Raw genomic sequence first — 27,475 nt, 5'->3', positions numbered from 1 at the left:
CACACACACACACACACACACACACACACACACACACACACACACCCCTCTGCTTAGCCAGATTAATAGTAAATGTCACACACCAACATATTTACTCCTACAGTACTAAGACCACAGGCTGAGGCCAGTCATTTTTAACAATGAACTTTGTGTGCACTTACTATGCATGCTGCGTAGTGGGACTCATGGCATTACCAAAAAAAAGCCACACCATACACATGACCGCACATGAACATCGCCCCCCCCCCCCCCCCGCTCTCTCTCACACACACACACACACACACACGCGCACCTCTGCTCAGCCAGATTAATAGTAAATGTCACACACCAACATGAGAGAAATTTACTCCTTCAGTCAGTACTAATACCACAGGCCAGTCATTTACAGCAATCAATATTGTGTGCACTTACTATGCATGTTGCTTAGTGGGACTTCTGACATTCCTTGCCTTGAACAATCCTCTTCAAATCTGGCTTGTATTCCGTCGTTGCCACTCGAAGCAGTTCTTTCACATGGGTGTCAGTCAGAACAGAACGATGCTTTGACTTCACGTGTTTCATGGTAGAGAACACAGACTCGCAGACGTATGTTGACCCAAACATTGACAGTATCTTAAGCGCAGCCCGTTTCACATTCGGGTATTTTTCCAATGGCACACTTTTCCAAAACTCAATGGTGCCTTCCCTCAAAACAGGTTTCAGTTGGTCTTCCTCACGAAGATCGATCATCTCCAACTCAGCCGCAGCCTCATCTGTGACAAGCAGGGCTTTCAAACAGTCCGTCTCCGCATTGAATGGGTCGACGAGGAACGTAATCTGTGGCCTTTTCAGTTGTATATCACGGAACCAGGTTTCAAAGCTTTCGTGCAGGTTTTCAATTAGTGTTGCATATCTGGCTCCTTGCTTATTCAGGGAGGCGGGAAGCTTTGAAATGAGCTAATGATGACTGACATATAAGGCAGAATGGCTTGCCATTACGTTCAACAAAAAAGTATAAACTCTCCCACTCTGTTAAAAATGTCCTATGTTCGTCTTCATATTTTCGTTTTGCTGTGCATTTTTTCATCGCCATTTTGAGAGGCTACTTGACACAAGCTACACCTTGCCCAAAAACTTGGCGATTATCTCATGCACATGCACATTTGACATGACCTGAAAATACCTTAATATACCCAAGCAAAGCGAAGATGTATTTGACGAAAATACCATACTGAACTCAAGCAAAGCGCACACGCACATAAAAAAAAAACAAACACAAACACAAACTTTGATATGAACGTAAGAGCCGCATGACACCGGGCAAAGAGCCGCATGCGGCTCGCGAGCCGCGGGTTGGCCACCCAAGGACTAAATGATTAAATCAAGATATCTGCTTTTGATAAACAAGGAATGAGAGTTTTTCATAAGCATACTGTACTTGTACAAGATGTACAACTGATATGGTTTGGATTCCTGATGATGCTTTATGCTTCGCTTCTGTCCCCCCCCCCCCCCCCCCCCCCCCCCCAAGAGATGACCTGTGATGCACCCAACATTAACAATGCATTCATAGTTGGAAGAAAGTCATCCTATAGCTATAACATGTCCATCCAGTACAAGTGTAATAAAGGCTACAGAATGGAGGGGTCTGGCCGCCTGACCTGTGAGGAAAATGGATGGAATCTACCTTCTCCAAAGTGCAACAGTAAGATTAATCAGCCCTTTTCAGTGTTTGATAAAGCCTTGTATCCACTAGAATTTTTAGTCACTAAACACTTTTTTTTTTTTTTGTAAAATTTATAAAATCTATAAACATTAGTGTTCTGGGGTCAGTTAGTATTAATTGTGATTTGTACAATGTTATGTTTATAATTAAGATTCTTGTTGTTTAGTTGTATCTTCAGTCGCTGCGTTGATTTGACTAATAATAAATATATAAAATGTCTACTTGGTAAATTGCAATTCTTTCTTTCTCAGTTGTGACCTGTTTAAAGCCTCCTGTTATCACCAATGGACTGCTAAACCCCCCGAAGGATATATATGAATATGGAGAAACAGTCACATACTCATGTAGGAAAGGATTTACACTTGATGGTGACTCAACAGTATCATGTACTGATGATGGAAACTTTCAGCCTTCTCCTCAGTGTCTGGGTAAGTCTTTGAGAGAGATTTTTCTGTCTTAAAGGTCCTAGGCAATGGTCGGAGGTGGAACATAGAATATCAACTTTATTGTCTAGAAGAACGACCCAAAAAGCGAATTCAGTCTTCCTCGTGTCTAATTTGCACCCTAAAATTGAATAAAACGGTTAAAATATACTGTTTTGCCCAATTTCCGAAGGTTTGTTTACATCTCACTTATGCGCACTTTCACCGCCAGGGGCACACGTGTACGGACTTTGGTCGTGAGAGGTTGTGTAAAATGTCTGAAAGCGATAGCGATTTTGAAGTAGGAACTCTCCAAATTGAATATCGAGAGGTGAAACCATATATGTATGAAACTATGGCCGTTGTGAAGCAATTGGTGAATGTGGCTCACTGGTTTGACCGTGCGGCCTCGGAATCGGACAGCGACTCTGCTCGCGGTGACCCCGGACCTCAACAAGACTCGCGCCCAAACGATTTATCCTGGTAATTATGATAAATTCTTACTTTCATCGTAATACTAAATAAGAGCCCTTTTGAAGAATAATTAAACCGCCCTCCCTAGTGGATATAGGGAACGATTACTGAACAGTGCGCCGGTAGGCCACGTTAGCCTGCCATCCGTGGCATTATACTATTTATAGCCTACTCTAAACGAGGAAATATCCCTTTCTCATTTCCACAATGACTGTACAGGATCCCTCAGGATTCTTGACTTGTCAATTGCAAGCAAAAGTAAAAATGTTTACCTCCAATCTTCTCCTTTTTGCCTGAGCGTTGCTGGTCCGTTTCTTCTTTGACTGCTTGATTTTGTTTCACGCGCACAATCCACACACTCCACCTCGTCTCCTCTTTCGGGAAAAAGCCAACCCACTCGCCCTGCCTCTTCTCCTTTTTTGGAAAAAGCCAACCCACTCACTCCGCCTCTTCTCCTTTTTTGGAAAAAGCCAATCCTCTTGCCCCGCCTCTTCTGGAAAAAGCCAATCCTCTCGCTCTGCCTCTTCTCCTCTTCTGGAAAAAGCCAATCCACTCTCTCCGCCTCTTCTCCTCTCTTGGAAAAAGGTAAAAACTTCTTCCTGAACCGGTCCCGTTGTTACAGTTCACTGCACAACAATAAGGCATGTTTTTTCTTTGGAAATTCCTGAATGCACGTCTGCACTCAAGCCGAGCAGTAAGGCAAGTAAATGGAAGTGGACTCCACTCAAGCGGTTTGTTTGTCTTGAATAATGTCACGCGCTGAGTGGTCACGAAAATCACCGAACAGAAATCCGCACTAACTTATTTTAATTATTACTTACTAACAATACTTCTTGGGACCAGAAGAAAATTACAGAGGGTTTTTTAACATATAAAGTTTCAAATGTGCATAAATTGAAAACCGTTGCCTATGACCTTTAATTCTGTTAATGTTTAATACAAGTATATTTATTTTGTCTCTGGTTTTTCAATCAGTGTTGACCCACTTGGCTCTTCAGTATGCTTAATGTTGTGTGTTTTGTCTTTTCATGTAAAGAGAACAAACCTGCATGACAGCAGTACAGCCCCAATTCCATAAATTTGGGACACTGTGTAAAATGTGGCTCTTCAGTATGGTTAATGATGTGTGTTTTGAGTTATTTTCAAGTTGAAAGCTTGAAAACGTTATTTCCTTAAATAGTCACATGGTTAAAACTCATGGTTTATGATTTTAGAGCAAGGGGTGGGTGGTTTTTTTTGTTTTTGTTTTTTTTGCGCATCCTGTGAGGCAGTGGTTGTAAAGAGAACAAACCATAGTGACTGCAGTAAAAGCACTGTTGTAGCAGTATTGATGCAGTTGAGTGAAAGTAAAAATAGTGATCAAGAAAAATAAGTATACAAGTAATCATGTTAAAAACTACTTTAGGAATTACTTACTCAAGTTAATTAGTGGATTAGTTTCTATTATGTCATAGATATCTACGTCAAGAACCGCTCAACTAAGTAAAGAGAAATGACATTATTTTAAGACATGGTGTGTCTTTTAATTAATAAAAATAATGAAAAAACATTGAATTATAAGGTGTGCCCAAACTTTTGAAGTGTTTCACTTTTCACCAGTTCTTGGAAAATTATGGTATTTAAATACTGTGTTTGTTTCAGATATATAATTAATTCAGACTTTGCCTTCCGGAGCTGTCAACTGCTGTGAAACTTTTGTGGTAAAGACGATGGTATGAGTGGTGTCAGAGATAATCCTACCAGTTTGACATAAATAGCCCTTTTTTAACATAGTGACTTTATATATATATATATATATATATATATATATATATATATATATATATATATATATATATATATATAAAATATTAGTGCTGTCAAGCGATTAAAATATTTAATCGCGATTAATGTCGCGACTGTCATAGTTAACTCGTGATTAATCGCAATTTAATCGCACATTTTTGTCACATGAAAAACCATTGTAATTCTCTTATCAGCATAAAGTGAATGGGCTTGCTCACCGTTCGAACTACGGGGGTACTCGGGGGATCCGAGATCCCCTGAAACAGACATGAGATCCCTTGAAAACATGATTTGGGAAATGTTGGGGGGTCTCTAAAATATTGGCAAAATGAGGTTTATTGACATAGCAATCGTGTGTAACGGGAAGCATTTGCATATCCGAAGTGAGCGCGCGATCGGAGATCCGCGCTCTGAGACAAGCGCAAGCACCCCCCCAAGGGAAAATAAAAGGGACCTCCCGAAAATATCGGCGTAGTTCGAACACTGGTTGTACCCATGTGTTTTTTTTTTTTTTTTATATATTGCAGAGCATAACACGTCTTATCACAGCCACTGCATAGTGGGGCTGGAGCCGCCGATGGGAAAACGATCGGAGCATTGTGGCTCTTTGGGGGAGGGCAGAGGACTCTGGCTGTGCGGGGCGTGGCATCATGTCACAGAGCGTTAATCTCGCGATAAAAAAAATTATCGCCGTTAAAATTGAGTCAAGTTAACGCGTTAATAACGCGACATTTTTGACAGCACTAATATATCTCACACACAACACATCAGTTTGCCTAGACCAGTAACTCGTATTACTAATAGAGACATTCGAGCCGAGATATGTTGGCTGATGTCGAAAATGAACACCTTCCGATTGTTTTGACGCTCTCGCCATGTTTAGTGTGGATGATTATTTTATAGGCTAAGGGTTTTCCTCCATGATGGCTTAAAAAAAAAAACATGGACAACAACATTTAATTTTAATGAAGATTTTTATAGTTCACTTAGATGCATCAAAATCACATTGTATTTTCTCTGTCAAACATAGGCTCAGTAAAGCCTGGACTTCACTGTTGGTGTTGTTGAACGCTAATGTTAAGAGCTTCTGGCTAAAGTTTTACAGGGATTTTTAAAACTGGTGGTTGCTGTCTCATGAGTTCGACCCATCATCTGGACCCATCAAAATATGCTTACATCACTCATGGTTCCTCTTGTGCTGAGAGAGTATCTATCCTGAATGAAGTAGGAGCTGAAACAACATTCTAAGAACTATAATCGTCGTCCTCAGTTTCTGTAGTGCGTACATGTAAAAAAGGGGGCGCTTCCTCCAACAGTTCTAAGAATTCTTTTTTTGGCAGTAACCGATCGTGGCTGATTATCACAAACAGCATACTGATTAAGAGCTGTTATTTTCACTCATCTTTTCTTCTCACCTAGTGAGCATTGGCTGCAGTGTTGTCACTGTACTGCTAGTGATGAAATCCTAATACTCGTGTTTAATCCGGTTACTTGTATTGTAGGAAGATTCTGTAATTCCACCTACTGATGTTTTATTGCCATCATTAAAGGTGAAATATGTTCAGATCACGGTCATTTTGTCATCTGTTCAATAGTGAACCAGTGTGCACTAACTGTCGCATACCATCACTTGGTATTGGGGCATTTTCATAGTAAATGAGCATGGTAACAGATCAGTATGCATCCTTCTTTTTTTTTTGTGACTAATAAAGTGTGTCTCTAATGCATGTTTTCAGTAGCTGTATAATCATACCCAATAAACTACATACCAAAATATGCAATTTATATCCAAGTTGCCAGTTTATTAGAGACACCAATCCAGTGATTAAATAACTACATGGATATAATTTAAAGTCTCTGCAATATTAACAGAATGTGAATGGTGTCCTTAAAAGTAACTTTTTAAATTCATATTGTCTAAATAAAAAATCCAAACATTTGTTCCAAGCAATTAATGAATCAGTTTTCCATTAGCACATTGATATTAGGTGCACACTTGATATGCTTTGGAATAAACATTGTTTTTTTGTTCATTCTTTTTTTCCAGAGACATTCTGTAGTGAACCCCAAATTGAGAATGGATTTATATTTGAAGGTGGTTCAACATCTTATGGATATAAATCATCAGTTCGTGTCCAATGTAACACTGGATACAAGATGGAAGGGTCCGATTACCTGACCTGTGAGGAAAATGAATGGAATCCACCCCTTCCAAAGTGCAACAGTAAGATTAATCCGCCCTTTTCAATGATTGATAAAGCCTTGAGCATTTTAAGATTAATCAGTGTTTTGAATGATTTGATTTGCATCATCAACCAGATAATTGACTGATTGGGGTTACCATATTTAGCCATTATCTCATTCTCATTATCTCTAGCCGCTTTATCCTTCTACAGGGTCGCAGGCAAGCTGGAGCCTATCCCAGCTGACTACGGGCGAAAGGCGGGGTACACCCTGGACAAGTCGCCAGGTCATCACAGGGCTGACACACAGACACAGACATCCATTCACACTCACATTCACACCTACGGTCAATTTAGAGTCACCAGTTAACCTAACCTGCATGTCTTTGGACTGTGGGGGAAACCGGAGCACCCGGAGGAAACCCACGCGGACACGGGGAGAACATGCAAACTCCGCACAGAAAGGCCCTCGCCGGCCCCGGGGCTCGAACCTGGCCCTTCTTGCTGTGAGGCGACGGCGCTAACCACTACACCACCGTGCCGCCCATTTAGCCATTATGATACAAAAAAAACCCATGATGATGATGATAATAATAATAATAATAAATTTTAAATACTAAAAAATACAAAAACATTTTTACAATTAAAATTTAATTGCCAGTCCTGTGTTGTACTGGCAAATGTTGGTATAGCATCCATCCATTATCCGTAACCGCTTATCCTGTGCAAGGTCGTGGGCAAGCTGGAGCCTATCCCAGCTGGCTATGGGCGAGAGGTGGGGTACACCCTGGACAAGTCGCCAGGTCATCACAGGGATGATGCATAGAGACAAACAACCATTCACATTCACACCTACAGTCAATTTAGAGCCACCAATTAGCCTAACCTGCATGCCTTTGGACTGTGAGGGAAACCGGAGCACCCGAAGGAAACCCACGCAGACACGGGGAGAACATGCAAACTCCACACAGAAAGACCCCCATCGGCCACTGGGCTGGAACCCAGAACCTTCTTGCTGTTAGGTGGCAGTGCTAACCACTACACCACCATGCTGCTATTGGTAAAGCAGTCAGACCAAAAAGTGTTAACGCACATGAATAGGTTTTTGCCGAATGTAGCTAGGACATTGGTGTCAAAAATTTAAACTCAATCCGCTTGGCTGTTTTATGCTCTGAAGTTGGGGGTCAGTGTAAAGATGCATCTTGTTCTCTGCAGCCGACACCAAGATGGATCATGTGCTTAGTTTGCTTCAAGATAATGCTAGCGGATCCCGTGCTTGCAAGAAAAAAAAATGGTGCACCTTTGCAATGGCAGTTCTGTCAAACCGTGGGTGGAGTTACTGAAGGGGGGATGGGCTTGGAGGGGGCAGTATAATTCGAATGAGTGTCTCTTTATGGAAGAAGTGGAGCCAGATCTGAAACGTTTCTTGAATCACACGTTTTCTGAAATAGGCAGCCCAAAAAACACTGAGTTGTCTTATTTCAGAGTTTGTGGGTTGGTAGACACTCCAGATACCCAAAATTATGTGCACAAGCACTGAAAATGTGAGCTTTTCATAATGTATCCCCTTTAAATAAAACTTATTAAATACAATTGGATATTAAATCTCCTTACAGAAACCTTCACCATATTAGTTACTATACATTTTACACTTGTTAAATACCAGCATGTTTTAATTTTAGTAATGTGAATGAGCTGTTACTGTAGAAACAATAACAATAGAAAAAGCATCTATCAACATCATCTGACCAATCAGAACTGAGAATTCAACACTGGTATTAAAATGCACCAAATCATAGCAGTGTCAAATATAAAAATAATAAAATATATTTATAAAAGGTCTGTAAAAGAGAAAAAGTACAACACTTAAAACTAGAATGTTAAAGTTCATGGATGAGCTTTGATGTTGACTTGACAGCATGCCCTCAGAGTTAAACGTTATTAAAGCATTTTGTCATTGTTAAACCTTAACATTTTAAAAACAGTCAAGGTTAAAAAGCTAAAACGTTATAATGGTTAAAACTTAAAAACTTGCACTTTTTTTTAAAGATTAAAACAGGAAAAATGTTGAAATATATTTAAAAATGTAAAGCATTTAAACCATTAAATAAATGAAATGTGAAAACATTGCACGAAGTGTGTTGGTTGCTAGGATACTGCAAAGTGATTGGTTAGTTGGTTGGTTGGTTAGTTAGTTGGTTGGTTGCTAGAGTGTTGGCAAGTGGTTATGCTAATCCAATTGGCTGCAAGGGGTGTTGCCAGGTGGTTGCTATGCTAACCCTGTAGGATGCTAGAGTGTTGGCAAGTGGTTGCTATGCTACCTCATTTAGTTTCAAGGGTGTTGCTAGGTGGTTGCTGTGCTTTCCCAAATGGCTGCTACATGGCTCTTATGGGGTCATAGGTGGTTGCTTTGGTCTTGCCAGAAGTGTTTAATCAGGTGATTGCTAAGGAAAATAGTGTTTCAATAGGGGGAGCGATGCAGTTTTAATTATGTTCAATATAGCTGGATAAAGAAAGGCTCAAATTGTCTGAAAGCACAACCAACTAAACATATTCAACTGTCGGGAGGGGGAGCACTTGAAGCATTACACCTTTGTCGGATCTACGAGTTAAAAATTTGTCAGTAAAATTAATTGCCAGTAAAAGCAAAGGAAATAATAAAACCAAATTTACTGCTAAAGAGAAAAAAATGTTCTGGTGTTTTTAAATAAAAAAAAAAAAAAAAGATGGAGCATGATGGATGTTTACTGGTATTGTGTCCCAGATATTTGGTGCTTAAAATCAAAAGGCTGCTTCACCTTTTTTTGGTTTATTATGTGGAATGTGGAGATGATCAGCAATAGGTCTTATATTATTTGAAACAAAGTTTATCAGGCAGGCACTCAGAGTTGTGTAAAAGTGCTATTAAAACTAGCAATATAATATTACTCCTGTAAAAGGCTCTAAAATAAAGGAACTCATTATAATCACATTGACAATGGAATTTATAGTATATTACATTATAAATGTGTTAATGTGGAGTTTTATTTAGTCAAGGTGCTTTTGTAGGTTTAACACTTGAACATTAGTGTTGCTGTAGGGAGAACATTGTTTGCTTTAAAGGAACAGTCCACCGTACTTCCATAATGAAATATGCTCTTATCTGAATTGAGACGAGCTGCTCCGTACCTGTCCGAGCTTTGCGCGACCTCCCAGTCAGTCAGACGCGCTGTCACTCCTGTTAGCAATGTAGCTAGGCTCAGTATGGCCAATGGTATTTTTTGGGGCTGTAGTTAGATGCGACCAAACTCTTCCGCGTTTTTCCTGTTTACATAGGTTTATATGACCAGTGATGTGAAACAAGTTCAGTTACACAAATTGAAACGTAGTGATTTTCTATGCTATGGAAAGTGCGCACTATAATGACAGGCGTACTAACACCTTCTGCGCGCTTCGGCAGTGCATTGATATCTGAGCTCTGTATGAATGCGCTGCCGAAGCGCACAGAAGGTGTTAGTACGCCTGTCATTATAGTGCGGACTTTCCATAGCATAGAAAATCGCTACGTTTCAATTTGTGTAACTGAACTTGTTTCATATCACTGGTCATATAAACCTATGTAAACAGGAAAAACGCGGAAGAGTTTGGTCACATCTAACTACAGCCCCAAAAAATACCATTGGCCATACTGAGCCTAGCTACATTGCTAACAGGAGTGACACTGCGTCTGACTGACTGGGAGGTCGCGCAAAGCTCGGACAGGTACGGAGCAGCTCGTCTCAATTCAGATAAAAGCATATTTCATTATGGAAGTACGGTGGACTGTTCCTTTAACTCTTTTTGCTATTTTGAGTGATGGATGTTTTTTGTATGTTTGCATCCACACTATTGTCAACAGATTAAATGCAGAAGGTTTACTTTTAATGACAATACAATTTAACTTGTATTTTAATATTCATTTACAGATCAGATATTGATCCCTATACTTATTGTCCTAGGACTGGGTAAGTTGTTTTTTATTTTTATTTTTTCCCCCTCTCTCTCATATATTCATTCATATATAATGAGGGTAAGTCAAAAAGTTCTAAGACAAATGAAAAAAATCTTTATTTATGAAAAGAACAAAGCTATTTCTCTACATATCCTCCATGTAAGTCTAAACACTTCTGCAAGTGGTGTTTCCATCTGAGAATTCCTTCTTTGTATTCCTTTTTTGAATTCCTTTTGAAATTATAACATCTGTCTTAGAACTTTATTGATCCCTTTGGGCGGGTTCCCTCAGGGAAATTAAGATTCAGCAGCATCATTACAGATAAACAAAGAAAATAAATAGAGAAAACTTCTAGATAATTTATTTTAATTTATTTACATATACAAATATAAGAATAAGATATGGGGAAGGGGGGGAAGGAGCGAGAGGAAAAAAAAGGGGGGGGTCAACGGCAGGAGAGATATTGCACGTTATATTGCACATTGTCTGGTATTGCTTATTGTTAGGTTAAGCTACTGCTCCTTCCCATCCTCTGTCCTCCTGTTACCCCTCCTCCCTCCCAGAGACGAGTTGTACAGTCTGATGGCGTGAGGGACAAAGGAGTTTTTAAGTCTGTTTGTCCTGCGCTTGGGAAGGAGCATTCTGTCACTGAACAGGCTCCTCTGGTTGCTGATGACGGTGTGCAGACGGTGACTGGCATCGTCCATGATGTTCAATAGTTTGTCCATAGACCTCTTCTCTGCCACCGTCACCAGAGAGTCCAGCTTTATGCCGACCACAGAGCCGGTCCGCCTGATCAGTTTGTCCAGCCCGGATGTGTTGTCCTTGGATGTGCTCCCCCCCCAGCACACCACGGTGTAAAACAGGACACTGGCGACCACAGACTGATAGAACACCCACAGGAGTTTCCTGCAGATGTTAAAGGACCACAGCCTCCTAAGGAAGTATAGCCTGCTCTGTCCCTTCCTGTATAAGTGTTTGGTGTTGCAAGTCCATTATCCATCTGTACTATGATGTGCTGTCCTTTCCGTTTTGCACCATTTTTAACTGTATCTGAGCAGAAAGTATAGCTCTATATTCTTCAGAATTCATTCTGCTACTTCTATCAGCAGTCACATCAACAATCACCAGTGACCCAGTTCCACTCGCACCCATGTCCACCATGTTTGACAAATGATGTGATTTGTTGTGATGCTTTGGATCATGAGCCCTTCCTTTCCTTCTCCATATACGTCTCTTCCCATCATTCTGGTACAAGTTATTCGTGGTTTCATCTGTCCAAAGAATCTTGTTCCAGAGCTGGGCAGGCTTTCTTGCAAAGACTAATCTGGCTTTTCTGTTCTGGGGTGTTACCAGTGGTTTCTATCTTGGTGTATTTACATTCATGAAGGTGTCTTTTGATTGTAAACTTTGACAGTGATGGGCCTACCTCCTCGAGAATGTTCTTGACTTGGCTAGATATTGTGGAGGGCTTTTTCTTCACCAAGGAAAGAATTCAACGATCATCCACTATAGTGGTCTTCCAGGTGTTTTGGTGTTGCTGAGCTCACCAGTGCATTCTTTTTAAGCACAGTCCACATATATATAATTTTTTTTTTTTTAATAAGATTATAGTCAGGACTTGTTTCAAGCTTATTGTCTACTTTATCTATTCCACAGCCAGCTTTGATGTGTGTTTGGGGTCATTGTCCTGTTAGAACACCCAGCTGTGTGCAAGCTTCAACTGTCTTGCAGATGGTTTATGGCTGACAAAGGGTTCCAATGTTGCCCACCAAACAAATTTAGAATCCATAAAATTTTAGACCTATAGATTAAAAAAAGGGCTAAAAAAAGAGCAAGAATAAGGTTTTTTTTCCTTCTTTCCCTTGTCAGTTTTGCAAAGCATATTGATGATTTTTTTTAAATTTTTTTTATTTTTATTTTAAATCTCTCTTAAAAAAAAAAAAAATTAATTTCATGTTTTCTCTTGTCAAAGGCATATCTTGCCCCTAGCCATTGAATAGTAATGTAAAGCATGTTATTGCTGTTGGGTTTTTTTTTTTTTCCAGCTCTTAAGCAATTATTTTCTTAGTAATGTTGTGTGCTGCCCCCCCCCCCCCCCCCCCCCCAAAAAAAAATTGTCCTGTTTTTCTAGTTTTTCTTTGTGTTGGCGGCGGCTGCTGTTACATGAAAAACAGAAATAATAAACGGTAAGTGGTACAATTTTCTAATCTTCTTTTTAAGTTTGACTAATAATCGTGGCATGCTTGGTATTTTTTTTTAATTTATTTATATTGTGTGAACACTAACCTGCTTTTTTTTGTACTAACCAGCTCCAATTAACAGCTTATCAAAAAATTGAACGGACCTTTCCAAAACACACACATGAACACTAAATACTTCTTGTACGTCTGAGGGAACTAAGCCAAGTTGAAACATAGCTGATATTTTGCAATGCCCAAAAAGTGACCAGTAGTGGATTTTTGTGTTGCAGTTGTACACATGGTTTCTGGGCTGATGAAACTGAAGGAGGGTTGTTATAATCACTGTACTATTGGTTGGTTTTTTTGTTTGTTTTTTAAAATCAGAATATGTACGTACTTAACGGGATAAAATTAAATGTACGAGTTGGCTGAATGATCAGAGTAATGGATTGGCAGTGACTTAAAGGGGCTGGCTCACCCTCCCCAGAAGCCTCTTTTCTCATCCATGGTTATTCCATTGTTTGAAAAACAATCCACAATCATCCAGTGACATTATACCGTAGATCATAAATTGTAATGTGAAATTGAAGATATTTTGACAAAATAGTTATATTTTAAATTCTTTCAATCGATCGACTCAGATTATTAACTTAATCTGACATAACAGGTGTCATGTCGCCAACAAGCTAGTAGTACATTTTAATTGTAGAGGTGTGGGATCCATGTCTCGGCCAACAAAGAAGTTAATTAGCTAAAGAAATTAAAAGAGCTGACTCACGCTTCCCAGAATCCAATTCATTGTTTTTGTTTAGAAAGAAGCACAACTGCTACTCTGCTAGCTTTCTGTGCAGCAAAAACTCTGCGAATTCACTGTTAGTGATATCTTTTGAAATCCATCTCAAACTTTTTCTTCCTTGACGTGTCATATGTGGAAGGTTTGAATAAAATATTTTTGTATGGTTATTCCATTGTAATGGACCAGAACCAGTCTCGGCTGTCTCGTGGACGGCTGTGGAGGAAAGAAAATATCAGGCATGTTTTATTCAAACCTTCCACATATGACACGTCAATGAAGAAAAAGTTTGAGATGGATTTCAAAAGATATCACTAACAGTGAATTTGCAGAGTTTTTGCTGCACAGAAAGCTAGCAGAGTAGCAGTTGTGCTTCTTTCTAAACAAAAACAATGAATTGGATTCTGGGAAGCGTGAGTCAGCTAATTAACTTCTTTGTTGGCCAAGACATGGATCCCACACCTCTACAATTAAAATGTACTACTAGCTTGTTGGTGACATGACACCTGTTATGTCAGATTAAGTTAATAATCTGAGTTAATAATCTGAATAGTTGAATGTGGGGGAAGGCATTTTTCTATCTGACCGGCCTCAAGAACTTTCACGTTTCATTGCTGTGTAAAAATTCTGAATTGTTACTGTTACCTATATTTATATCACAGCACTGCTGTGTTCTTTAATTAAAATGAACTATAAAACCTAATTAACAAAAACAGTAACCATCAGGAAGGGAGAAATATACAGTATATCTAAATAAAGTCAAGTCAGTTTGATCATTCTAAAGCCTCACCTAAAGGTTCATCTGCTTCATGCTTTAAATGGACCGCTCCACCTGCAGCAATGCTTATCAGTATATTGACATTGGTATAGTTTTTATCAACTTATTTTGCTTTTCTGTTGCAGATCTAAAGCTGGTTTAAAAGCTGAAAGCTGTGCTCTGACTAATATGACCTCCAAAGTTCATTCAGCAGAGGAAACATCACCGATAAGCACGTACTGATGCACATCCCAGAGTATCTCCAGCTAATTTTACTGCCTTTTATTCAGCAATGTAATTTGGTCATCTTGCTTTAGGGTATTGTATAAGGGCCTTTCACTGACATCACAGGTTTTTGTTTATCATGCAGCGTCCGCCATATTGCTGGGCAAACAAAGAAACATAGCCGCAATGGTTAATAATGAAAATCGAGACAACTGCAGTCAGTACAGTCTTTCTGAAATGATTTAAAAATTTATATTATACCAGCAGATCGCATTACACCCAAAAGCTGAAACATGCAGGCACATGTTTCATAGATCCCTATCATTTACCCACAAATGCATTTATTTATTCACAATACTCTGGGTCTGTGCACGCACACGGGTGTTCACTGCTTCAAATCAATTAAATGCAGAGGAGGAATTTCACTATGCTTAAGTGTACATGTGACAAACATAAAGGCTACTTCTTAATTTACCCACAAATTAATTTATTCCACTTGGTGTACAACAAACCACTATTGGTTTTGGGATACTATGACATCCTGAACTATTTAGTATTTGGGACTTCTAAATACACCAGAAATGCTAAAGGCAGACAAAAGTACAGATGCCTACCAATATTTCGAGGCAGGTTTCATGCATGCCAAAACGTTATGGAAAATTCTCGATAAAGAAAAATACCTTATGACAAAGGTAAGCTCAAACGTGGACGACTTCTAAAAAAGTTTGTCCCTGGTTTGTACTAAACAAACCAGGGACTAGAGCTAGCATATTTTATGGTGTTTACCCTCATCTACATTATCAGTACATAACAAACATGCTGTTAGTCGAGCCAAGCATTAGGTCTAACAAACTATATCTTGTCCAAAGCCCACATCCAGATATACATTTTAATGTTCATACATTTTGCCATTTGGCATGCTTTTTGTGGTGTGGTAGAGCTGCTAAGTATGAGATGCTTGTGTATGTACCAGTAGAGTATTGAGTAGTGCCAGACCATGCAACCTGTTAAAAGCTTTATTATCTAGACCAAAGTTCTTGCCGATGTTACACCAGTTTAAAGGCATGTTGAATGGTAACTTGAGTACGCCAAGGCATCCAGTCTTCCCATTTAACTGCAGGCTTATCTCCACGTCTGTTATTACATCCAAAAGCACTACATGTCTCTGGCATTGTTATTTTAGATGTAACCTCTACAAGTTTATCTGTAGATGTTGACTGAATTGGGCTTACAGTCACTCGCATACACTTGTGCCGGTCTTCAAACACAAAGCTTGCCCCGCAATATGGCCATGTAAACAAATCTGCAGTTACGATGACCTCATGTGAAAGGCCCGTATAGCCTTAACATTAATATATATATATATATATATATATATATATATATATATATATATATATATATATATAATAGTGTGTGTGTGTGTGTGTGTATATATATATATATATATATATATATATATATTAGGGGTGGGTATCGCCAAGGACCTCACGATACGATACGCATCACGATACTTGAGTCACGATACGATACTGCGATATATTGCGATATTCTACATAGTTCACTGAAAAATGTAAACGCATTATGCATCTTAAAATCCGAGTTGTATGTACATCAGATGATAGTGATAATTCATGGGACAAACTGAGTCAAAACAATGTAATTCTAATTATCCATGCCATTTTACTGTAACTATACAAGCGCAAGTTACAACGTATTTGCAGGAACAACACACTGTCTGGAACACATTGAAAAGTGCAGTGTGCATCTTAGTCTCCCTGAGCACAATTATGAAACACAGTGCAGTGTGGGTCTGTGTCCACACACTGAAACTGAACTGAAACCTCAGTGAATCACGTTTCTTCTGAACTTTGAGTAAATACTCAAAATAAAATGCAGTGTCTCACACACACTAAAATTGAAAATGCAAAATAAAGTGCAGCTTCTTGCCTTTGGCCTTAAATGACAAAATTAAGTTCACAGTTACGGTAAATCACACATCACTGAAGTAGATGGGAGGACTTTGGCACTGTCCAGTGTAGTTTGCTTCGGGTCGGGTTTCGGTGGCTCCGGCTGAGCTAATATGTCGGGGTGGTGTCGTGCTAAGTAAGTTCGCTGTGTTACCTGAATATCTAATTGGAGCGAAACAGGTTTTGCAAAGTGCGTACTCTTTGTCCAGCTCACTGTTTTTTCCTCCTTTCCTTTGGAATCCAAAGTGCCTCCAAACATCTGCCTTAAAGTTCGCCGGCGTCTCTAGGTTTACGTTAACAGCCATGCTTGCTTGTTTTTTTTTTTCCCTCACTGCAACCACCGGGAAAAAAAGAGAAGACGAAGAGTGCCTTGCAGTGAGGTAGCAGCACAGCGACACCTTGCGGAGCGGAGGTGCGGAAGTCGTACTGGATTTACAACCCGTCTGAAACATGATTTATTATTTGAAAAAATATCGATATTCAAATTTTGAGTATCGATATTGAATCGGAAGACAAAGTATCGCGATATATCGCCGTATCGATAATTTTGCCCACCCCTTATATTGTGTGTGTGTGTGTATATATATATATATATATATATATATATATATATATATATATATATATATATATATAGTGTGTGTGTATGTATGTTTACTCTTCAAAGCAAAGTCTGCTGCATTCTCTTTTTGTGCAAACCTCATTTGTACAACTACCACAGCTCAGTTATGAGTGACTTCTAATGTTAGCTTTTTTTTTTTGAGTTATGTTTGCACTATTTTTATAGGCTGTTGAATCAAGTTTGTGAGCACTTACCAACTTCAGGTAGCTTCACAGACTGAGCTGTAAATGGAAAAATATCAAGCATTGGCTTTTACTTTGTACTAGAATACACTGTAAAGAAGGCATGGATTATTTTGAACACAGATTATTTCCTTCTTTTTTTAAATTATACTTTTATGAATCTCTGTCAGTCAGAGATTACAGTCTTCTGGTGCCCCTAGAGCTCACAGTAGATGCTAAAACATCCGTTTCTTTTAAAGAGCATATTTCTACTGAGCCTGAGGCAGATAATGGTTTTAGTGTAAATACACCAGTGATTATTGGGGGGGGGGGAAAGCATCCAGAAAAAATTTTTCAATCTTCAAAAGTGGCATGCAAATGTAATGTGCGAAGACTTGCAACACACGTGCAGGCTTATCCCTTATCTACGCCAAGTAACATACTTTGTTTTGAAATAGATAAAATCACAATTCCACCTTATCTTTTGAATAGTTTTAGAACAAACTTCGTAGCATCTTTAGTGCTTTTAGGAACAGCATTTTCTTTCATGATTTCTAAGTCGTCTTCACTTACGGTGATGAAACAATTGGCTGCCATTTTACCAAGTCACTGGAGGTGATTAGCAAGAAATAATCCGAATATCTCAACCAATCAGCGCGCACGATTTCCTGTAATCACCTCCATATTTATACTAATGAATATTAATAAACTGAAACATGCCTGATTTGTATTTGAGACAGAAGCTTAGAAAGACTTTTTTTTTAACTGGATTGGGTACGTTAAGAGTTTGTATCAAATTAAAAATGGGTAAAAGAACTGACATATTCTGGACCTGCTCCAAAATGAACAGAGACTTTTAGAATTCTCTTAATGATCCTTAGTGTTTTATCTTAATCAATGTCCATTAACATGTTTGATGTAAGTACTGAATGAATTAGTCTCAAGAAATCTGAAGAGAAGCTGATTGCTAGGTGGCTACAAACTTTACATCTCAGACAGTGTGCACATAATGAGAGCCTTTGTTTGGAAAAGCAGTGTCATTTCAAAATTTTATTTATTTATTTTATTTATCCTACTGATAAATAAAGTGGATATAAATGTATGTAAATAGATGCAAGTGAATTCTTATGCCTCCTCACTGTCCCAATTGTGTAAGGATAATATTACAGCATTTCTTATGTAAAGAATAAAATATAAGGTGTGTTGTTATAGGACAATAATTAACTATGTGGTAGTTTTTTACCCCAAATATTATTTTTCTATTACAGCATGTTTTATTCCTTTTATACCAGATAATTTGCCAAAGATCACAATTTTTATTGACAATTCCAATCCCAAAAAAGTTGGGACACTGTGTAAAACATAAATAAGTTCAAGTCAACTTTGTCAATAATGCCATATGTGCAGGACATACAGAGAATTGAAATTGTGTTTCCCTCTTATCCGCAGTGCAAACAGTAGTAATAAACATGAAATATAAAATATAGGTACAAGGTATAAACTATAAAAAGGAAAAAAGGGGGGAGGGGAACCCCCCCCCCCCCAAAAAAAAAAAAATGGGGTGGGGGTGGGGTTACACACAAGCTAAAGCTATCTAAGAAAAGACAAGACAGTGGCAATCCAGAAAGTGCAAATGTGGCAGTGTGAACAGAATTAACGGTGTAAATTTAAATGTGACGAATGACAATATAAACAGAATGAACAATGTAAACGGGAACAGCAGTCTGACATAGTAATTATCAGTATAAATAAATAAATGTCAGTATGAGCAGAATTTTCAGTGTAAGTATAAATATGGCAGATATGACCGTATAAACAGTGTAGCAGTGAAGTCTATCAAAGATTAAAGATGTATAAAGTGTAAAGTGTTGTAAACAGTTTTTATATAGTGTAATTAACTATTTCAAAAAAAGGCAGTATGAGCATAATTTTCTGTGCAAGTATAAATATGGCAGATATGTGAAAAGTGTAAACAGTGTTCTAAACAGTTTCTGTATAGTGCAATTAACAAAAAACCGTGTAGACAGTATTGTAAACAGTTTTAGCATAAAAACAGAATGTGAAGATTTGCAAATCATGGAAACCCTATATTTCATTGAAAATAGTACAGAGACAATATATCAAATGTTGAAACTGTGAAGTTTTAATGTTTTTCGAAAAATATATGCGCATGTTTAATTTGATGTCAGCATCAGGTTTTGGAAAAGTTGGGACCGGGGCAACAAAAGACTGAAAAAGTTGTGTAATGCTAAAAAAAGCCAAACCCTATTTGGTTAATTGGCAACAGGTCAGTAACATGATTGGTTATAAAAAGCATCCCAGAGAGGCAGAGTCTCTCAGAAGTAAAGATGGGGAGGGGTTCACCGCTCTGTGAAAGACTGCGTGGGCAAACAGTGTAACAATTTTAAGAATAACGTTCCTCAATGTAAAATTGCAAAGAATTTGGGACTCACATCTGTGGTACATATCATTAAAGATTCAGAGAATCTGGAGAAATCTCTGTATGTAAGAGACAAGGTGAAAACTGACATTGGATGCCTGTGATCTTCAGGCCCTCAGGTGGCACTGCATTAAAAGCAGACATGTGTCTGTAGTGGAAATCACTGTATGGGCTCAGGAACACTTCAGAAAACCATAGTCTCTGAAAACAGTTTATTGCTGCATACACAAATGCAAGTTAAAACCAGATATAAACAATATCCAGAAACACCCCCACCTTCTCTGAGCTCTTTTACGATGGACTGAGGGAAAATGGAAAATTGTCCTGGGGTCTGACGAATCAAAAGTAGAAATTCTTTTAAGAAATCATGGACACCACATCCTTCAGGCTAAAGAGGAGAGGGACCACCTGGCTTGTCATCAGTGCACAGTTCACAAGCCAGCATCTGTGATGGTATGAGGGTACATTAGTGCACATGACATGGGTAGCTTGTACATCTGGGAAGGCATCATTAATGCTGAATGATTTTGTATATAAACATTTCAGAGCAATATGCTGTTGTCCAGACAATTTTTTTCAGGGAAGGCCTTCCTTCTTTCAGCAAGACAATACCAAACCTCTTTCAACACTCATTAAAACTGCATGGCTCTGTAGTAAGAGAATGCGGGTGCTAAACTCGCCTATCTGCGGTCCAGACCTGTCTCCTATTTTTAAAAAAAATTTTGGCGCGTTACGAAACGCAAAATACGACAAGGGAGACCCCGAACTGTCGAGCAACTGAAATTGTATATCAGGCAAGAATGGGACAACATTTCTCTTTCAAAATTACAGCAGTTGGTCTCCTCATGTTTACAGAGTGTTGTTAAAAGTAGAGGTGATGCAACACACTGGTAAACATGCTCCATCCCAACTTTTTTGAAACGTGTTCCTGACCTCAAATTCAACATGGGCATACATTTTTCAAAAAAACAATTTTTCAGTTTCAACATTTAATATGTTGTCTTTGTACTGTGATACATACATATTACGATGCACGAACTTGGACACATCTTCAGTGTTGTATCCTGGCTTCATCGGGTGTTTCAGGTCCTACAACAGACACCCTCAGCCAGGTGACCCGACCGGGGTTGATCAAACCCTGGTCTGTGTTTAAGTGGCATACGACGACCCCCACTTGTCGCCCCTCTTCAGCCAGAGCCATCTGGATGCCTTTTCTGCCACCTCCATGTTATTGTTAATAGCCCTTCTCCTGCTTTGACCCATGATCCCCAGGATTCCATAGGCCTGAGAGAATGTCCTGCAAACCCCCGACAGCCCACCTCCACTGGCATGCACCTGGTCCTCCACCTGTTCCTGCGGCAGTCCTCCACAAGGTCCTGATATTTTGCCCTCTTCCTCTCCTGTGCCTCCTCGATCCTCTCTTCCCAGGGCATGGTCAGCTCCAAGAGGATCAGCTGTCTCGTGGCATTTGACACCAAGATGATGTCTGGTCTCAGCGCGGTCTGGGTGATATGAGCTGGAATCTTCTGCTGCCTTTCTATGTCGACTGACATCACCCAGTCTCGTCCTGTGGAAAGCAGACCTCCTGGGCAGTTCTTGGGTCTGTTCTTTAGCTGCTTTCCTGCCTTCACGAACTGGATAGTTCTGGCTGTGGTGTTGGTACGCCACCCATTACTGATCCCCTTGCTGATTGCCTCGGCGATGGATTTGAGGACCTGGTCGTGTCTCCAATGATAGCGACCTTCTCCCAGTGCCTTGGCACAGCTGCTTAGGATGTGCTCAAAGGTCCCAGTTTTAGAGCAAAGTGGACAAGCTGGTGTTTCAACCTTGCCCCATTTAAACAGGTTGGAAGGGCTGGGGAGGACGACATAAACCCCCTGGATCAAAAACTTGATCCTCTGGGTGTTCCACTTCCAGATGTCCTGCCAGGTGACATTCTGCTCCATCGCCTGTTCCCACCTCATCCAGGCACCCTGCTGTCTCAACTTTTTTGAAATGTGTTGCTGACATCAAATTCAACATGGGCATACATTTTTCAAAAAACAATAAAATTTCTGTTTCAACATTTGATATGTTGTCTTTGTACTATTTTCAATGAAGTATAGCGCTTCCGTGATCTGCAAATTATTGCATTCCGTTTTTTATTTACGTTTTACACAGTGTCCCAAATTTATGAAATTGGGGTTGTATTAAACAATGTCATGTATCCATTTTTTTGGTACATTTATTTTTGTGGAACATTTATGAAACAAGTTAATTCCTGTTGTCACTTTATAGCAGCTATAAACAGTCATTCCTATGAATATCTAAGGAATTTAATGAAATGTAGCTTGTTAATGAGAAACTACAAAACTTTCCTATGCTGTAAAATTTACTGACTCTTACAAAGAGTTTGTAAATGTTAAACATCTTGCTGAAAGCTTCTCTATAACAATGATTACATGTTTTCTGTGTGTAAGAAAAACAAGCTTTTTATTCATTTATTATTAGGCTTAAATTATGTGTAGAGTCTGCCAATATTGTAAATCCATGTGAATGAGCTGTTACTATAAAAATGTATCTGAGCAAGTGCATTTAATATAAATCCTGTGATATGCTTTAACAGCTGGTACTACTGTTAGAGCTACTGTTGGACAATTAACACCTTCTGAACTATCCAAATCAGGAGTTCAACAGTGATGTATTGTTATGTACAGAAATATCTGCCTTATTGTAATAATATAGCAGCATAATATTGACCTTGTGACTGCAGTATGTATTGTTACACAAAGAAAGAAATCTTTTTTTCCCCCTCTGTAAATTCCTTTTGTGTCAATATTCAAAATAAGAAAGCCAAAATTGCTTTTACATCACTTAAACGTCAAGCTGATGTCAATTGTTGAGTTTGGCAGATAATTTTGTATTAGAATGATATACCTGTTTGTATACCGTAGGTGCTAAAGAAGGCAACTGGACTTGCTTGAAATTCTTGAAGACGTTTCACCTCTCATCCGAAAGGCTTCTTCAGTTCTGCCTGACTCGTGGGAAGTTCCAGGTATTTATCCTCTAGTAGATCAAAAGCAACCCTAAGGAGAATCGTTGAGATCACCTGGGTCATTGAGGCATCCTGCAGGTGTAGGTCACTGTTTCAGATTCAGGTATGTGGATGACACCTGGGTTAAAATCAAAACCCATGAGGTGGAAGCCTTCACAGAGCACATCAATGCAGTAGATATCAACATCAAGTTCACTCGGGAGGACACCAGTGGAAACAACCTAGCCTTTTTGGACTGCGGCGTGCACATCAAACAAGACAGAAGCCTTAGCATCGAGGTCTACCGGAAACCCACACACGCAGACCAGTAGCTACTGTTTGATTCTGACCACCAACTGGAACACAAATTGGGGGTCATTAGGACCTTACATCACAGGGCTCAGAACATTCCTACAACAGTAGAGGGAAAAGAGAAGGAGCAAAAACACATCAAGGAAGCACTTCAGAAGTGCAGCTATCCCAACTGGGCTTTCATCAAGACCAGAAAAGAAACATAATGGACAGAGAAGAAAACAGCAACAAATGCAAGAACATTATCATTCCCTACATTGTACAAATGTACATCCCTGTACATTTCAGACCCAGTAACACTCTGAGACAGAAATTGGTCCACCCTAAGGACAGAATACCCAGACACAAACAGGACAATGTTGTGTACGCAGTTCAGTGCAGTGAGGAATGCACGGACGTGTACATTGGGGAAACAAAACAAAACCGCTTCACAGGTGCATGGCTCAACACAGGAGAGCCAGTTCCTCAGGCCAGGACTCTGCAGTCTATCTTCATCTCAATAACAAAAAACACTTGTTTCAGGATTGCAATGTATGCATTCTAGGCAGAGAAGACCAGTGGTTTGAAAGAGGAGTAAAAAAAGCCATCTTTGTCAACCTGGAATGGCAGTCACTGAACAGAGACACCACTTATCAGCCACCTATAATGCAGTCCTTGGCACACTTCCCAGAAAACTGAATATACATCCATACCAAAACTCAGCTGACTTCAATGACTCACATCATGGCAGAGAGAGCCAATGACCCACAGATCACCCTAACGACCCTCTAGGCTGCTAATACCGTTCACACCCGGCCCCCAGTGACCAACACTTGCAGGATGACAACGATCCAGGTTACCTCAACAGCTCTCCTTAGGGTTGCGTTTGATCCACTAGATCAGTGATTCCCAACCACTGTGCCATGAGAGCTCATCAGGTGTACCGTGGGAAATTATCCAATTTCACTTAATTGTTCCGAAAATTATTTATTTACTGCAAATAATTTGTCTTCATTTGTCTATGCCAGCGACGTATAGTGACAGGCAGAACAATTAAATACTCTTCCACTAGATGGCAGCAGGTAGCTAATTAACCTGTGTATCTACCTGTTGCCATTCAAACAATAGAATTAGTAATGCTTCGGGTGTGACAGCAGTGATAGCGATGGATAAATATTTGAAAAGAAAAGGTACACAATCCAAACTCGGTCCTGGAGAAAATTCTGACCCAGATGAAGGCCCTAGTATGAGTAGAGGTCAGAAGAAAGCAAAAAAGGTGATTTTCCACAACCTATCTATGTGAGCTGGGCTTTTCAAGCATGACTGCTATAAAAACTAAAAAAGGAGAGTGACTCAGAGCTGTTGAGGAAGATCTTCATGTGTGTCTTTCTTCAATTCCTGCGAGTATATCAGCTTTGTGTTCAACTAAACAGGCCCGGGTTTCACACTGAGTGAGTAAATCGAGACAAGATGATCATTTATATTTCATTATATATACTTTTTGTGACATTTTTGTTTGCTGGTGTGCCATGGGATTTTTCGAATGTAAAATATGTGCCGTGGCTCAAGAAAGGTTGGGAAACACTGCACTAGATGATAAATACCTGGAACTCCCCACTTGTCACACAGAACTGAAGAAGCCTTTTGGATGAGAGATGAAATGTCAAGAATTTCAAGCAAGTCCAGTTGCCTTCTTTAGCACCTATGGTTTACTATGACCTGGATGACTGAGAACCTTCACAGACATATGTTTGTATAAAGTTTGTATTTAATAATTGATTTATCCCCTTCGAGCATAATGTGTACAATTATACACATGAAGTTCCATAGCATGCAGTTCTATAGCATTTTTCCTTGTGTCCAAAGGGGTCCAAATGGTTCACTTCAGGATTGGCCTATAATTATTCATGAATTATTTAAAAATTACTGTTTTGCTGTTACATTGCACAGTTTTATATAATTGCACATAAAAAAAAAAAGCTTGAAACTGTTTGTGCTGATAATACTAAAAACATTTTCAGTATTTTTTATCTTTATATTAGCCTTTTTCCTTCTCCTGTTTTGCATTTATAAAAAAAACGTTAACCCCAGAACAGATCATGAGTGAGAGTTAACCTGTCTACCTTAAAATGATACCTTCTGGCATGACCAGCAGATAAAGTAGATTTAGGCTGCCTCGTATAATTATATTACCAACATGTAGAACACCAGTGTGGACAGGGATGACTGCCACCAAGTCTCGTCCTTCTTGTTACTAATATGCATTCATCCACTTGTTCTTGAGATATCGCACTTATGAGAATCTCTGACAGATGGCTGGATGGACAATCAGATGGCTCAACAGCAAAAATCTTAGATGGGAAGAAAATGGGACTTGAGTTCCTGAACATGACCATATGCAGATGTGGACAAATTTGTTGGTACCCATCCGTGTATAAAAAAAACCCCACACCTATTTCTGAAATAATTTGAAACTGACAAGTTAATAGGATCCATCATTGTTTATTCCATGTTTAACACAAATCAGACTTTTGATTTTTGATTCAGCTGTGTATTGTACAAAACAAATGAAAATGGCATGGGCAAAAATTATGGGACCCTTAACTCAATATTTTGCATAACCTTTAGCAGCAATCGCTGCTAACAAGCGATCTTTGTAGCTCTCCGTGAGACTTCTGCATCTGCCAACAGGTAGTTTGGCCCACTCTTCCTGAGCAAACTGCTCTAGTTATCTCAGATTTGAAGGGTGCCTTCTCTACACTGCATGTTTCAGCTCTTTTCAGAGATGTTCAATCGGATTCAGATCAGGTCTCATAGAAGACCACTTCAGAATAGTCTAGTGTTTTTGTTCTCCATTCTTGGGGGCTTTTAGCTGTGTGTTTTGGGGCTTTATCCTGTTGGAGGACCCATGAGCTGTGACTGAGACAGAGCTTTCTGAAACTGGCTCCAGAATGTACATTTCGCTCCAGAATGCCTTGATAGTCTTGAGATTTCATTGTGCCCTGCACAGATTTAAAGCACTTTGTGCTCATCACAAACCCCACATGATGCAGCAAGGCAGCCCCAAATCATAACCAAGCTTCCTCCATGTTTCACAGTAGGTACGATGTTCTCTTCTTTGAAAGCTTCATTTTTTTCTTCTATGGACATGGAAGATGTGACCTGCCAATAAGCTTGAGTTTTGTCTCATCTGTCCAAAGGACATGCTCCCAAGAAGCATTGTGGCTTGTCAATATGTATTTTAGTAAATTCCCATATGGCTTTTTTAAGTTTTTGTACAGTGTGTTTGCAGGAATAATGGGTAAAAATAAAACCTGAAACAGTTCATCACTTGGTGTCTTGAGTCCTTAAACAGTGTTTAAAAAATTGCCTTCAGCATCGTTCTACAATGTAGAAAATTAAAAAAAAAAAAGACAGACATCTGAATTAGAAGGTCTGTGTGTGTGTGTGTGTGTGTGTGTGTGTGTGTGTGTGTGTGTGTACACAGCCCCAATTCCAAAAAAGTTAGGACACTGTAAATAAAAACAGAATGCGATAATTTGCAAATCATGAAAACCCTATATTTCATTGAAAATAGTACAAAGGTAAGGTATCAAATGTTGAAACTGAGAAATTTTGTTTTTTGAAAAATATCTGCTCATTTTGAATTTGATATCAACAACACGTTTCAAAAAAAGTTGGGACAGGGGCATGTTTACCACTATGTTGCATCACCTCTACTTTTACCAACACTGTAAATATTTGGGAACTGAGGAGACAAATTGCTTTAGTTTTGAAGGAGGAATGTTGTCCCATTCTTGCCTGATATACAATTTCAGTTGTTCAACAGTTTGGGGTCTCCTTTGTTGTATTTTGCACTTCATAATGCGCCAAATGTTTTAAATGGGAGACAGGTCTGGGCTGCAGGCAGGCCAGTTTAGCACCCAGACTCTCTTACTAAGGAGCCATGCAGTTTTAATATGTACAGAAAGTGGTTTGGTATTGTCTTGCTGAAAGAAGGAAGGCCTTCCTTGAAAAAGACTTTGTCTGGATGGCAGTATATTGCTCTGAAACGTGTATATATCATTCAGCATTAATGATGCCTTCCCAGTTGTACAAGCTACCCATGTCATGTGCACTAATGCACCCTCATACCATCACAGGTGCTGGCTTTTGAACTGTACTCTGATAAGCCAGCTGGTCGCTCTCCTCTTTAGCCTGGAGGATGTGGTGTCCCTGATATCTAAAAAGAATTTCTAATTTTGAATCATCAGACCTCGGGGCAATTTTCAACTTCGCCTCAGTCCATCATAAAAGAGCTCAGGCCCAGAAAAGGTGGCGGTGTTTCTGGATATGTTTTAAATTTGGTTTCAACTTGCATTTGTGGATGCAGTAATGAACTTTTTTCACAGACGATGGTTTTCTGAAGTGTTCCTGAGCCCATACAGTGATTTCCACTACAGACACATGCCTGCTTTTAATGCAGTGTCACTTGAGGGCCT

General features: G+C 39.3%; 1 protein-coding gene across 3 annotated transcripts in view; it reads left to right on the top strand.

The window, feature by feature from the left end:
• Nucleotides 1–18,352, top strand: part of LOC132896550 (complement factor H-like) — a 51,053-nt gene extending 32,701 nt beyond the window's left edge. The window contains exons 10-15 of one of the 3 annotated variants that reach the window (XM_060937463.1): nt 1,511–1,684; nt 1,957–2,133; nt 6,434–6,610; nt 10,514–10,552; nt 12,674–12,728; nt 14,419–18,352. In XM_060937463.1, coding sequence (XP_060793446.1) covers nt 1,511–1,684; nt 1,957–2,133; nt 6,434–6,610; nt 10,514–10,552; nt 12,674–12,728; nt 14,419–14,515 — 719 coding nt within the window. In that variant the 3' untranslated portion in view covers nt 14,516–18,352. The other 2 variants (XM_060937464.1, XM_060937465.1) reach the window with 2 other exon arrangements.
• The last annotated feature ends 9,123 nt before the right edge of the window (nt 18,353–27,475 follow it).

Source organism: Neoarius graeffei, chromosome 13 (assembly GCF_027579695.1).
Source record: "Neoarius graeffei isolate fNeoGra1 chromosome 13, fNeoGra1.pri, whole genome shotgun sequence".
Lineage (NCBI taxonomy): Eukaryota > Metazoa > Chordata > Actinopteri > Siluriformes > Ariidae > Neoarius > Neoarius graeffei.
Note: the sequence above shows the minus strand (reverse complement) of the source record. Positions and strands in the feature narration are given on the sequence as shown.